Genomic DNA, 15755 nt, shown 5'->3' on the forward strand with positions numbered 1-15755 from the left:
CATGAACAATCGTGGCGTTAAATATTTAACTTAACAAACTCAATTAAGAAGTTTCATTTCAATAAAAGTCCCATATAATTATTAGGAGAAGACATATATCATTTTGGTCTTGAAATAAACGTCCCGAGAGACGAAAAAATATAGAAAATCCCATATAATTATTACAAGAAGACGTAAATCATACCGTCTTGAAATAAATGTCATGCGAAATGAAAAAAATAAAAGTCACATTATTATGAGAAGGCGAAAATGAATTACATCTTTAAATAGTCGTCCCGCTAGACGAAAACAACTTTTCCATTGTCCAGTAATAATTATAGAGCAATAGTTCATTTTATTATTGTCTCTGATAACACTCAAAAATTGGAAATTTTTAATAAATATATTAAGAGAAAAATTATAGGCGTGTTATAAAAAGAGTCGCTAGAAAATCGCGTTGATTTTCAATACTTATTTTGGCTGACGGTGTTGAGCATTTTCTCCCATATAAATTACGCTCGGCAATTACTTTTATATGGAGGAAGATGCCTAACACCGTCAGCAAAAAAAGAAATATTAAAAATCAACACGAAATTCTAGCGGTTTAGAATTTGCATTTTAACCTATTAAAATTTAATAGGCTATAAAACTGCATACCTAAAAATGTTATATAAAAAGTTTAAGTTGGTTAAGGTTTGTTGAATTTTTATAATTTTTGTAAAATATTTTAAATGTGGATTTATGTGGTGCTGTTTATATAATGTGCTAGACTTTTATAAAAAAAATTATAAAAATTAAATAAACAAAAGAAAAATAACCAAAACTGGTCAAAATGTCACTTAACTTATTTAGCTGACCACAAGTGTATGTAGGTACTTACATCCATGCACATTATGAGATATGAATACTCTATTGACAATCCATACTCGTATTTGCATAATTTTCGCATGCACGATTATCGTGAAATTTATTGCTGCCAAAGCAATTGGAATCTGATTATAGTAGAGCTTCACGCTGAATGGTACCTATGGAATCCCTACAAACTGTGAGGTGTTATAAATCCAGAAAGAATGCATTGTAAATTTCAGGTTTTGCTGAAAATAGCTACGGTGACCATCCGTTCTGTTTTTTGCAGGTCCGTACTGTTTTTCAAAGGTCGGTCCTGCGTAGTTTTTCAAACCTAAAAAACCTGAAAATGTACTGATTTTTTCCAAGTGTCCTGCATTTGTCCCGCATTTTATTCGTTATTTTAAAATTATCGGACAATGGATGGATTTTTTCAAAAATGTGTTTTTTTGGTACTTTTCGTAGCTTTTCTTCAATATCTCATGAAAAAATCTCCCAATCAACGTAAGCGACTTACAGCTCGAAGGGTATTGATGTGCCTCTTACCAAAATATATAACTTGTGGCGACTTCAATGAAAATTATTAGTGCTGCAGGCGACCATTTGCATTTTGTCGCCAAAGTCGAAAAAAGTGAGAGTTTCAATCAAATACGCAGCTTAATTTGATATTTTTTTTTCATTAGTTTAAAAATTCGATAAGTAAGATATATCATTACAGTAAATTTTGATCCAAAGATAATGAAAATCGGATTGGAAATGTAGATGCTATGAAGCGCAATCTGCACAAATTATATATTTTTGAAAAGGGCACATAAATACCTTTGTAACTCGTCGTTTACGTCGATTCATGACGTCGATTTTTGACAAATTACTGCGAAAAGTACCAAAAAACAAAAAAGTTATTGTTTTCGTTTTGAACGTCTCAAAATTTGCCTATAAAATAATCTTTTAAAGATTTTCACTTTTCGTATAAGCTATTGTAATTATAATATGTTTTACTATACTTTTATAAATATTCATGTAAAAAAGATTAATATCGATGAAGAAAACGTGATTCGTTTTTTTAAGTTTAAAATGTATTAGAATTTAGAATCATAAATACTCTTTTGATATTTTTATACTAAGTAAGTATATGTAGGCATATTTTTGAAAAATTGTCCTTCATTTTGAATCCATATTTATGGTCACCGTAAAAATAGCGCAGAGGAAAGACTCTAATTAAAACAAATATGCTAATGCAATGAAAAGTCACGGATGTCTGGAAGAAATTATTTATGTTATCAAGCTTACTAAAACAACTATGCTACGAGTATATGTATGTATGTAAATAACTACATACACGACTGAGCGTCTGCCAACTAATTTGATAAACAGCTTATTATCTGTGATTTTAAGATAATTTTTTAATTACACAAATTGTTAGGGACAAACAAAGTCACGCGCGTTCCTTGTCACGTTAGTGGCCGCGAAATACTTACATATGTTTCGAGCAGGTTAAGTGGGTGGCGATGGTATGAAAATTTTTTAGGAAAATTTCTTCATTAATTATAAGAAGCGATACTGGCTAACTTTTTGTAACTCCCATCTGGTCTAAACTAATCTCAAAGCGTTGCTCTGGAATTGAACCTAAAAAAATTTAGTTCTTAAGCGCTGTCTCCACAGCTTGTAGAGGAAACAAAAAATCTCCGCTGGCACAGAGCATAAACTTAAGATGTATTATGTTCTCTATCCTGAGAGAAATATGCTAAGTATGAGGTAGTTCTTACTTCCTAAATTATCCCTAGTGTTGTTCCGATACAAGTAGCAATAAGTGAATATTTACTCGAACTTTCTTTAACTACAGAGTACTTTCTTCAAGTACTGAGTACTTTTTGTACTCGAATCCTTCCCGCAAATACTTGGTGGGTATTGAGTACGCAGTTAAAGTATTTACTTGCTTTTCCACCTATTTAGATGTTTGGTTGTGACAATATATTAATCGTGCTATAGTGCTTTTGGCAACACCTTAAGTTGTATCCGACCGTAACTTATATGAAGCAATTCTGGGCCACGAAATTTTAAAGATGTGATTAATTCTGAAAATTATTTTAATAAATTAGTGCAATGTAGAATAACAATATGCGTACCAAATGAAATAGAAAATTCTATAGAATTAGAACGAGGTTTGCGCGTTTCCATGAATACCCATATTCAATTATTTGGTGCATAAAATAAGACATACGTACATTAGTGTGGTCCTTAAAAAATCAGCGTCTCATCCCCTCTATCGGTAATACCACTGTTTATCGACTTATCAAACACCCGTATTCAGGATAAATACATAAATCAAATGTTCTGTGTTTATTGATTGCTTAGGAAAGTTAGGAATTTCTACTCGGGAATCAAGTGCCACGGTAACATTAGGTACAATCCTTTTGAATACTTCTTTTATTATTATTCCAGCAATTTACATGAAATTTAATTTAGAAAATTTAATTGCAATCATATAATTTTTATGAATATTTCTTTTTAGGTATCTAAGATTATAGAGTACTTGTGTGCTCACTAGCACCTGGAGACCTCTGTTATTTCTTGGATTTTCCATATATATAAACACGGCTCATTTTTCATTAAACTCAAGAGTCATTAAAAAAATACAAAGGTATAAAGGTATTTATAATTCTTTAGACTGTTAGAACAGTTAAGTATCAGCTTATTGCTGCTCTAACTTCAATGCCATCTCTAAGCGAAAAAGGCGCATCTAAATCGAATATGAACAAGATACATTTAGTATGCCGTAAATTAAGACACCTATCCTTGGAACCGACTTTAATTTGACTATGACTACAGGCCATTGAGTTTTTCAACCTTGCACTTGCACGTGTGGCCACCAGTATGCCTCTGCAAAGAACCCGCTTAAGTCGTTTGAAATAACGGACAAAATACCTACAAGGCAGCCTAATAGTATGCAAGCTTTTTCGTGCGCCATGCTTCTGGCACAATATCTTCCACAGCTTTCAAACTTTAACATCCACTCTTTATGTGTCCACGTTCGTTGACAGGCATCAGCTGTTTGGCACAGTTTTTGTTGAATAGCAGCGGTGGTTGGGTGTTTAGTGAATACTTGTAATTAAGTTTGTGAAAATTGTGAGTGAAAATAAGAAATTAATTAAAGTTTAGTGCACTTAAATTATGTTTTCATAAGCACGTAAAAAGTGTGTGTTTTACCAACAACATATGTACTATAGTTTGAAGCGTTATTTTTCGGACAAGCCTCTTCGCATTTCTTAGATTTGCTTAAATCGTTTATTTCTGTTTGCTGTTATTGTTGCGGATTATACTCACATATGTACATACATATTTACATATGCCTGCATGAGAAAAGTAGTGTCAAATTTTATGACCAGTTGCGCATTCCCCATAGCCATACACAAAATTTTTAACTATCGTATTTCATTGGGAAAAGTGTATAAGTATGCAAAGAGCAGGACAAAATGCTCTGGAGGAAATTCCAATGAGTATTTGCATTGGTAGATACATATGTATATATGTACATTAGACTGTACCGGAAAATAAAGTTCGCCATGCACCTTAGGCAAATAACACAGTAACGCGACAAAACATTTTCGGATAATAGCGACAAAAACAAACCTTTGTTTTTCAATGTGGCAACACATAGTGAAGGGGACAGCGAAGAAAGCGATAAGAGCGACATTGACGCGACGGAGCAACATCGGCCTCGGGAGACCAGAACAACAATAGCCCAACTTCGCTCTGGCTACTGCAGCAGGCTAAACTCCTACCTGAGTAGGCTAAATGTGGATGTGCCGAACGAATGTCCGGCATGTGGAGAGACCCCTCACGAATCGAAACATCTCTTCGCATGCCCCGAAAACCCCACAACCCTAACGGATACGTCCCTGTGGACCGACCCCATAGAGGCTGCACGCTTCTTGGGGCTGCCGTTAGTGGAACTCGACGTCAACGACTGAGATATCAGCCGATCTGGGCGGGGTTGTTGTAGCCGCTACAACAACAACAAAAATAGCGTTTTTCTTTTCGTCGGTTTCTGAATTGACAGTTGCCTTCAAATGTTACAGAATAATCTCTTGCATTTAAAAATAAAAGCAAATGAGTAAATATTTGTATTGCACATTTCCGAAATTAGTATTGATAGTTTTATATGTACATACATATGTATATGTATGTATATCGACGGCTGAGTGGAAGATCGACCTATCTCGGCAGTCAGTTCGAAAACGCCCTATCTCAGAAGACTTTTCAACAACGCCCTTTCTCAGAATTTTATTTAAGGACGCCCTATTTCAGAATTCGTTTCAAAAAAGAATTCAGGTTCGGCAAAACAAAAAATCCAAATTGCCTTACTAGAGAATCAGGGGTGTTGGGCAAACTTTAGTTGCGTTTTTTTTACTCATTTCCAGTAAAATCCAGTAAAAGTTTTTACAAATTTTCATGTTTTGGCGTTTTCGTACGCAAAAACTTGCAAAGTAGGGGAAATTGAGAGAGCGAAAAATGACAGTTGAAGTTGCAAGTTTTTACTGGATTTTACTGGATAAATTTTTACTTGTAAGAATTTGCCAGTACGAAAAAAAGCTGATCGCATGTTTCTGGATGAAATTTAAACTAATAAAGAAAACTGTTTGTGGGTTTTTATTGTTGAATTTTACAAAATAAACCTATTTAAATACAAAATATACCGTTTTATCAGGAATTGGCTGCGAATAAACAAACAATTTATCAACTGTTCATGAAACTTGCAAATTATTACTGGAAAAGCGTTCACGTACTTTATTGCAAACTTTTCTATGAGAGCGAATTCTTAGAAATAAAGTTACTGGAGAGTTGCTGGCAAGTTACTGGATAATTTGTAAAATAAAATTATAGTTTAAAAAACTTAAACCTCGCTATTATAATTTCCATTCGTACTGTCATCAGGTATGTATGTAACTTGAGAATAGAAATCGCTGCATCATTTAGGCGCATCAATATTACATAGTTACATCCCGAGCTAATAAAAGGGAGGTAATAAAAACACAATTTTTGTGTATTTGCTTGCAAGGTGGTACGGCCTAATGTACATAAATACGTATTTATATACACAAGCTTTCGCTCACATACGTTTGTTTATTCACTACCACAATTGCATAAAAGGAGAACTGAGAGAAATTGTGGATTGACTTCCACTTTTCGGGTTCAAGACATAAGCAAACGTTTCTGCATAAGTAGTTGCTTTATCCAAAAGTGTAGACAAATACAAATATTTTGATATCGAATAACATACATATAGACATCCATTCGCGGTCAGTGTTTTGCTTCCATTTTCTCATTAATTCACTCAGTGTTTCGGTATGCATTATTAATGCTGCCGCAGTTTCTCAACGTTGCTAGGGGTCATGTGCTTGGTTTGGGGTAGATTCTGGTTGCGAGCGCAACTTTCTTTCATCATCATCATTTCATCATATTTGATCTCTACTCAATGAGTACTAGTATATTTGCCAACATCTCGTTTGAAAATTACTTACTTGATACAAAAAAAAACGATTCTTTTAAGCCCGAAGTAGTTTTTAAAATAAAATTTAAAATAAGTCGTAAACCATCCTATATCTAAAATGCTCAGCATAACGCCAATCGCCGCCCTTACACCCAAATCCGTGCGAATGATGTGGGCCAATGGCGAATTCACGCAAGATGCTTTGGTCACATTTTTCCGGGCCGGTGACATCAAACCCAGCCGGAAAGCTTTTAACATCTTACAGATGCCTCGTAACTGCAGGACGGAACAGGAGCTGTTCTATATTCGCCAAACAATTAAGTTTGCCATGAGGAAAAAAAAAATTACCTAAACATTAGGAAAGCTACATAAAAGAAAGCCTTAAAAAGACACGTCTACACCTACCTGGTCTTAGCGCCATTGCCGAAAGCGAAACTGGGTACGGGTTTGCAGAAGCGCATTTCATTTGGCACGCGAACAAAAAAAAAAACTACTGACGGAAAATCCTTTGAAAAATTTGTACAATGAAGGCAGATGGACAGGCAATGAGAAGGTTGAATGTTTTAACTATGTACCTGAAAAACTGCCAGAGTCAGGTGAAAATTAAGCTAAGGAATGCAAACTCAATTCATACATACTCTCGCTATCACGAAGAAGCTGCAGTCAAAAGATTGGCATTCTGTGGTATCAATAATATGCTTAAAATATTTGAGTGCCTACTATCCGCATGGTAGCATTGCTATCTATATAGATTGCTTCAAACTTTAAAGTAACTTTTGTAGTTACTAGATCATGACAACTAGACTTAAGTCTCTGTCATTAAGGGCTGGTTTCTCCAACTCAACATAACTTAGTTAAGCCTATTTTCTTGACTCAGTCAAGAATAAGCTGTGTAAAACGTAGGCTAACTTTTGAATTAAGTCCGAAAAGTGGCTAAACTAAGTAAAATTGATTTGGAGAAACCAGCCCTAAGGGGACTCCTAAAAAATAAGTATTTATGCTATTTCGCCAGGCCGCAATTAAAGCCTTGGGGGAATTAACATTCCTTTTCCCAAAGAAAAACCCCCAAAGTATAGTAAACAGCATCGCCGTATGTGCGTCCATATTTTTGCTTGCAGGTTTATATCGCCGGTGAAAGGCCAATAGTTTTTATGAAAAGTTCTTTATGGCAGAAATTCGTTCGGGGGATTGTATTATCTGCCGAAAGGCGGCTGCTTATAGAAAAAAAAACATTTCCTTAGCTACACTGACCGCACAAGCCCTGGCAGAATTTAAAGAATTCGTCAGCTCTTTAAGCTCTTTGGAAGTGCTTTTGTATCGAGGAAAACGTTGTATTGAGTTCGAAGGGGAATACTTAAATGGAACAAACATTATGATTGTAGTATGGTCGCAAGATAATTTTAGCCGTGGTTAAGTAGGATCGAGTACTTGGAACCGGATAGATGGTGTATCATTGCACAACTTTTCTTAGTAACTCCACTACATAGCAATCGCGCTTTATGCTCTTATTCAACAGTGGATTGTAGTAAAGTACCCAATTAGAAATTGTGAATATTCAACAGCTCAAACATCACATGCCAGCTAAGAATTTCAACTCAAACAAGGCATTTTCTCGATGAGAGGCCAACCGCAGGATTAAATAAAATTCTCAAACCCTTCATGCGCTCATTTTCATCCTAAGCCGAGTAAAGACGAACTATGACGAGGACGAGGTCAGTGGAGCGATACAAATACCATTGCGCTCTTACGCACACTATGGCGTACATGGCAATGCAAAAACGAAGGCAAATAATGAGTACGAATGAGAATGTGCATTTTCTGTGCGATTTGGAGTTGCGATGCTCATATAAAGCTACATATGCAAGCATGCGCATTAGGGTGCTTCTTATTTTTCAACTTTCGAAAAAAATCTTAAAGAAGCAAACTAATCGCTTGTGAAGTTGTGGCTTGTCTGGGAACCAGCTGGCATGCCGACTAAATTAAAATGAGATGTTATAAAGACGATAGAAAGACAGTTTCCCCAAGGCCTGATTCATAAAAGATAAAATAAAAATTTAACGAGCTTTATACAGGCAGGTTCTGCAATTGACTTACCAGTGAATTTCAACCCCCACCAATTTGAATTCAAAGCGAATTTGATTGAAATTCACTCGGTAGTGGATTGCAAAACCTGCCTGATAAAGTGAGATTTTCATATAAATTTTCGTTTTATAAAGCATTTAAAATCTCACTTATTTTTTATGAATGTGGGTAGACAACGTATCGATTTTTTCTTGGAAATTTAGTTTATAGTCGTATAACCCCCATCAACAGATCGCGAGTTTTAGCGAGGCTAATGGACAGCAAGCAACTCATTTCCAAATATAACATTTCCTTTTAAAAATAATACCTTTTCTAATTTTTCATTTGCTTGGGCCTACCCCTAAATATTACTTAACGTTCTTTGGTGTCTTACAATAGAATAAAAGTATGACACGTGACAAACGGTAAACAAAAATTTGTTAGGTCAAATGAGAGGCACCCTAATGTACTATATGTAGATGGAAAAAATGTACACGATGCGATGCTAGACGGACACGACTTGGCCTAACTAACACTCAATACTGAGACAACAACTGAGTCGATGTAGAACCGGGAACGCGTACGGATGTATACTCGCAACGACGTGACCAGCATTGCAGATTAAACTCATAGAGCAATAGGAGTATAAATAAATAATAAACATAAACATAATAAACATACACATTATAAATAATGAAGAAATATATAAAAATATGTACATAAGTATTTGTGCTTGAGTGTAGAGGGAAGTTTAATTTACGAAAGCTGAATGGAAAATGCGAAGGGATGCTAAAACAAACAACGCATATTAAATAGATATATGTATGTATGTAGTATAATAAAAACATAAAAAGTGTCGCACGAACAGGGCTTAAATTGTGAAAATTGCAAAAAGCACGCAAGAAAACTATGAAAAAACGGGACCTTCAACTAAGTAAAAAAATTACTAAATACCAGACAACAAGTGCCCGCGAATGAGGCTAAGTTGACGAAAAAAAAAAAAACTGTGAAGTAAATACATTTAATTTAGGTGAAGTGTATAATTTTTCATATTTTCCCTACATATATTACAGAAGGTAGGAAACACCGTTAGTCGCTCGCAAATACATACATTTTTGTGCATAATAGTGAGTAGGGGGAAAAAGTACTTAGCTGGTTATGAAAAAGGAGTGTAATAAAAATTTCATACACGCAGAATTTGGCTTGAATAAGTCAGGTGCCTTTGCGGTTTAAACAAAACTGCACACACACACGCGAACACATACGAATATACTTAGAACAGATACTGAATACAACGAGTGGATTTAAGCGAGGAGGATTGACGAGGAACGTGAAATACAAACTAAGTGAAACGACAACGGTAAAGGAAGTGCGACCAACAGAAATAGCAATCTCAAAAGCAGCAGCAACAGCAGCACCAGCGACTGAGCAGCAACAGTCGCAGTAGAGCTGCTCCTTCTTAATTAAGGCTGGTAATATCCGTCGCATACACTACTCCTCAAACAAAACACACATCTCCACTTAGCATACAAGCACACGCAACCGTACACACACATCCATACATACATCTGTGTGCGCACTCAAAGCCACCAACCAAATTGAATAGGCTTTTAGGCGCAGTGACGGCCAGGCGGCAGAAGTAAAAGTACATAGCAGCAGTGTAGGCGCTGACAACAGTAATTCCAGAATCCTCGTTGAATTACGCTTCAGCTGGCTTTTGGCTGATTCGACTGGCGGCTGGAGAACGACAGCTTATTGGCTCATTTTAAAGCACCTACAAGCCAGCTGAGACCGCCGCGGCACAAAGTAGGCATTGAATTGGCGAGACAGCAAACCCCCTGCGGCTTGTATGCGCTTACGTGATACCAATACATACATACATACATACACAGAGACACATACATACACACCTATTTGTACTAAAATTTGTGTTGAGTTGAAGGATTTTTTTTGTGCTCACTTCCGTGTACTATTTAGTAGTGGTAGTGGCGGTAGAGCAGTCCGCCGTCAGTCAGCATACAGCACATAGTTGGTGTTTGTTGTTGCGTCAAGCGATTGACTGCAGTGCAGCAGAATTAAACAAGCATAGACACACAAGCACGCGCACACACAAGAAATAAAGATCAAAATTTGACGTGTGTTTGGCTGCAGATTTCACAGCAAAAAAGGAAAGGCAAAAGGCTGTGCATAGCAGTGCCAAAATCGTTGACGCCGCTTTGAACTTCGATCCATAGACAGTGTGCAGAGCCAACAAGGTCTCTCGCAGCGTCATTCAGCGGCAGTTGCCAATTAGACGCCTACCGGTGCAAGCGCCTAAGAAAAGCTGTGAGTGGGGAAAGTTTGTGAAGAAATAAGGAATCCACTCAAATGAGTTAGCTGAAAATTGCATGCCGAAGGTAGCTACCAAAACCAAGAGTACCACTGTCTCGGTTACATACATATGCACGTAGTAGCAGCACGAAGTTTTCGCATTGATTGTTGCACGCCGAAAGCTTAAAAAAAGAAGCAAGAAAAATCAACGAAAAAATTTCAAAAAACAACCTACAAAAAATAAGCCGAGATAATCCCAATATACCGAACGCATTTTACGTACATACATACAAAAATACATACACAGGGTCCACCCAGCCGTCTTGCACGCCCACACTTCAGCCCACAGTGCAGTGCTGCTAAGAACACGTTTCGTTCGGTGGCTGACCTACGTTCGCGTGCACCCAAACAACCAAAGTGCTACAACAAAGCATTCAAAAAAAACAGCAAGCGAGTAGTAAACAAACGCAACACAGCAACAACAACAACAACAATAGCAACAGCAGCGGCAGAAATAAAAACAAAAACAACAACTACAATCGGAATCGACCGCATCCGACGCGTTTCGTGCAGCAGCGACTGACATCATCCGCCGCATCGTACTCAACGTCCTTAACGTCGTCGTTCGCATCGCCATCGTCATCGTCTGCATCTCAAGATGACCACAGATTTGCTGTTCCCGAAAATTTCGGATTGCTCATACGTCTCGTGTTACTGGTGAGTACCCACAAATCCATATGCTATACATATATACATACATATATGTATGTATACATTTATCTACATAGCGAAATTATATACACGCAGGCATATATGTATACATAAAACCGAATTAATATAAACATACCGCAGCGATATGAATAAAATTTATCTACGAGTATGTTATGCCTGTCTGTTGAACTTATTGCTTTTCTAAATTGCATTGTTTGTATAGTCAGCTGCGTGTGAGTGGACACTAGGAATGTAAACCCCGGGATTCCGGCCTTTTTTGGTCCCAAACATCCCGAGATTCCTAGCAAATATTCGCGGGATTTTCGAGGTTTTCTTGACCACTATTGACTATATTTCTTTTTTTATTTAATAATTAATATTTTTGTATAAATGTCTAGCTCATTATACATATAACACCGTGCTATAGTAAATTTTACACACAAAAATTAATATATTCGCGAAACCATGTGCCAAATATAGTAAAATTGCGTTTTTAGTTTTTCACTCTGACGTCAGTGATTCAAAAATGATTTAAAAAATTCAGTGAAATGTGTGAATGTATTTAATCAGATTCAAGTTTTTGGTACATAAGGACTGGTAAGTATTGAAAATGTCCTTTTAAAATTGTATCCTTGAAATTTCACGATATTAGTTTTTGAAAAAATTATATGTTAAGGACTTATATAAACTCGATAACATCCTCGGATTGCAACCTTCTAACTTTATCAGCTTAACAAATTACCTATTCGCCCTTCTGCATCCGAAAAATTTTTAGTTTTTTTAATTCTAAAGAAAATTTATCTTTCATTTGGTACCCATATTTTTATTTTACATTGCATTGAATTTTTTAAATAATTTTTGGAATTAATCACATCTTTGAATTTACAAAGTCCTTTAAAATATATCTTGACATTAGAGAGAAAAAATAAAAATGCCACTTTAAATAAAAATGTAGGTTTCAAACTCATTTATTTATAATAATAGATAATAATCTATTATGGTAGACGAGATAGAAGCAATTTATTCGGATTTAAGTTGTTGAAAAGTAATGAATAACTAAAACCCGGGAACCGGGATAGCGACATCCCGAAAATCGTAAAAAGTGAGAAAATTAACATCCCTAGTGCACGCACACACCCACCATATATGTATGTACGCACATTTGTGCTATTCTCCATATATTGCATACTTTTCGGCGTTTACTCGGTTTTCACTACTCTAAACTCACACATTTTATGTATTTTAGTTATTTATTTGCATTTATTTTGTATCTTTTAATTTCTTCCTGCTGTGCTCAGCTTCCACACTCGAGGTTATTCTTCACGTCTCAAATAAGTACATACACTCCCATGCACTTGAATAGGTACAGAGCTTTTTCGGTTTTTTCTGGTTTATTTTTTCTTCTACTAATTTTTAATTAAAGTACAGTTTATCCTTTACGAAAAGCCACAGTATATAAAGTAATACACCTTTTCGCAGTTTTTCATCAATTGGTCCCCGAGGAGTACTTTTGGGTTGTGTGCAACGTTTTCGTTTGGCGCGCACGGCAACACTTACTGTGGGTATCTCCATTTAAGATTGTTAATTTGGTTCGTAAGATATGCGTGATTAAGTGAAACCACTTTTTGTTTTGAGCTGAATAACGGTAAATTGAAAATATCTCGAAAACGTATCCACAGAAAAAAAAATTACTCGGTTTTCGGAATCACCGGGCAATTCTATATAGAAATTGGATAGTGGCGTCTGGAGAACGAAAACCAAACTAAAATTTTTTGGATCCAGTGTAATTTATAAAATTTTCATCAAAATTTCGAACTTTTTCTCAGAGTTATTAAAATTTGTTGGATGCAGCTTTCCTTATAAAAAATTGGGGAAGAGGGTCAGTAAAAAAAGCAACGGAAGTGAAACTTCTCCTTTCTCCATTACCCGCAGTAAAATATTTTCCAAATGTTATTCACAGTTATAAGCGGATCCATGTGGAGCGGAGCGGAGTGGGCAGAAGTCTCGCAGGGTGCGGTTTCTCTAATTTCTAATTACCGATAAAACAAATTCGAATATCAAAATCTAAGCAGGCCAAGATCTTTAATTCAATAGAACGGTGCTGATCTTATGATCCTCATGAAAAAAGTTTTCGCGTATTATACATATAAACATATACGTATATGCATACGTATATGCTGATTTAGTTAGATAGATACGACATTTCGAATAGGTGACAACCCTAAACAAAAACTCCTTTGCTCGACAATCATTTGTAAATATATCATATACATACAGATATTTTGTATAAGTTTACTGAACCTCTCTGACCTCTCAGACAAGTGGCAACTGAACTGACGAATTAAGTTGAATTTGGTTTTTTAAACGCGTGGCAACCCTCTTAAATATAATTGTGAAATAAAGCCTTTCTGGCAATTCTCTTCGAACTATTTTCAAACCTAAACCTTTTTACATGTGTAGCTCAATTACCTAATTGCGTTAATTTAAATTGAATTTGATTGTTAAAGAAAAGGCAACCCTCCTACATGTAGTTAAGAGATTCAATAATTTGCATTTAATTTTTTTGTTGACACCTAAGTTTTGAAAAAGCAAAGACGGCGCGCAGAAATGATGACAATAACAAAATAATCCATCCAATAATAAATAATCTTAATCGTGATAAACCATCACCTTCTTCTGTCGGAATTAAAGCCCAACGAGCGTGTTGATTTTTCATTCTTTGCATTAATTACCAATCGAAGTTGCAAATAAGTTTCACTTCAAAAATCGTCAGAAATCAAATTTTTATGCTTACTTAACACGAGGCAACCGTTGAAGCAACCAGTGCATGCTGCTTCGACCGTTGCCGCAACCGTCACCCGAAAATCAAATTATTTTTTGATATTTTGTGTTGGTTGTCCAGTCGGTTACCTTGGGCGTATTGTTGTTTATTGATTCTTCTGGCTTAGTTTGTTGAAAACATGTGAGCTGAAAAGGAGATTTTGTAGTAAACGAAATTTTCTTACGCATGTTCATTTCATAGCAGACCGAACACTACAGAGGTTGCCGTATTGGTTGCCTCCAAAATGTATTTAACAAAGTGTGATTGAATTTGACATTATCCGAATAAGAACCATCCTATAAGGTCAAATTAAAAAAAAATTTTAATTTTGAATTGTTTGTTTTTATTTTTTTACACTATAATACCTTAAAAGAGAGCCGCACTAAGGTGTCTATAGCACCTTGTTTAATACACCTTGGTTGCCTCGTGTATATCTATTGAACAAGAAAAGCAGGTTGTCTCAACACGTGGCTGCAACGGTTGCTACGTGTGCAGTCAGTATTGGAAAAATGTTTGAAATTTTACGATTTTTTTTTTGAAATTTTCTACAAAATTGAAATTTGCGTTTATATTGATTTTCTTAGAATATTAACTGTACTTTAATTAAAAAATAATGGAAATTAAATACAACAAAAATAACCCAGATAAAACAACGAAAAAACATTGTCCCTATTCAAGCGCATGTGAGTGTATGTACATACATACATATGTATATCCTTTCCACCAAATACATATAGTGCTTATACCAAGCATCCGTGTTTATATGTATGTTTTTGTATGCAGTGGCAGCTAGTTAGGTGGTAGGTAGCATTTTTCGTTTGTTGCGTATTCAAATTCGCTTCGCTCATTACTCAACGCGTATGGAATTAGGTCAAACGGTCATGCTGATGCTTTGGGGGAAGAAATAGTGATTTGGCATTTTTTGTTCTATATGAAATACTTCACATATTCTTTTATGTTTTTACTATGCATTTGTTTTATATACTTGCATACGGATATATGTATGTATGTACATATGTACATTAGACTGCATCACCAAAACAAGTTGCGGTTTTTCCGTCGGGATTACAAATTGTATTATATTTTAAGACGTCCACTAAAATATTTCGGAAAAATATTAAGATTTAAGCGAGCTGGACCGATTTAAAATTACCTCCACAAATGAAGTTTTTTATGAATAAAAATAGTTTCTTAAAGAACTTTTTGAAAAAAGTCCCCTCAGATGACAAATTAGAATAAGCTTAAAAAATCTGCATAAAAATATTTAAAAATCTTTACAACGGAATCGTAAGAATGAGATTTTTGATGCTGTTTTTTACTTTTTTCAAAGATTGATTTACGAAAAACTTAAATAACTGGGCCAAAACTATTCTGATTTAGACTTATGGGATCTCAGTAGAAAGGTATTTTCACACCTTTTTCATTTCTGGCCAAAAGAAACGTCATTCGTGTCCAATCTTTTTTTTCGAATACCAAAACATCTTAATTCAACTTTGAATGAGGTTCGTTTCTCCTACCTTTCTCTTCCATCCTTTG

General features: G+C 35.5%; 1 protein-coding gene across 1 annotated transcript in view; it reads left to right on the forward strand.

Moving 5' to 3' along the window:
* The first annotated feature begins 8926 nt into the window (after nucleotides 1-8926).
* LOC118743004 (protein N-terminal glutamine amidohydrolase) overlaps nucleotides 8927-15755 on the forward strand; it is a 59522-nt gene continuing 52693 nt past the window's right edge. The window contains exon 1 of the mRNA XM_036475456.1: nucleotides 8927-11404. Within this exon, the coding sequence (XP_036331349.1) occupies nucleotides 11346-11404 (59 nt within the window). The 5' untranslated portion in view covers nucleotides 8927-11345. The remainder of the gene's footprint in view (nucleotides 11405-15755) is intronic.

Source organism: Rhagoletis pomonella, unplaced genomic scaffold (genome assembly GCF_013731165.1).
Source record: "Rhagoletis pomonella isolate Grant_MI unplaced genomic scaffold, Rhpom_1.0 Rhpom_scaffold_00007, whole genome shotgun sequence".
NCBI classification, from domain to species: Eukaryota; Metazoa; Arthropoda; class Insecta; order Diptera; family Tephritidae; genus Rhagoletis; species Rhagoletis pomonella.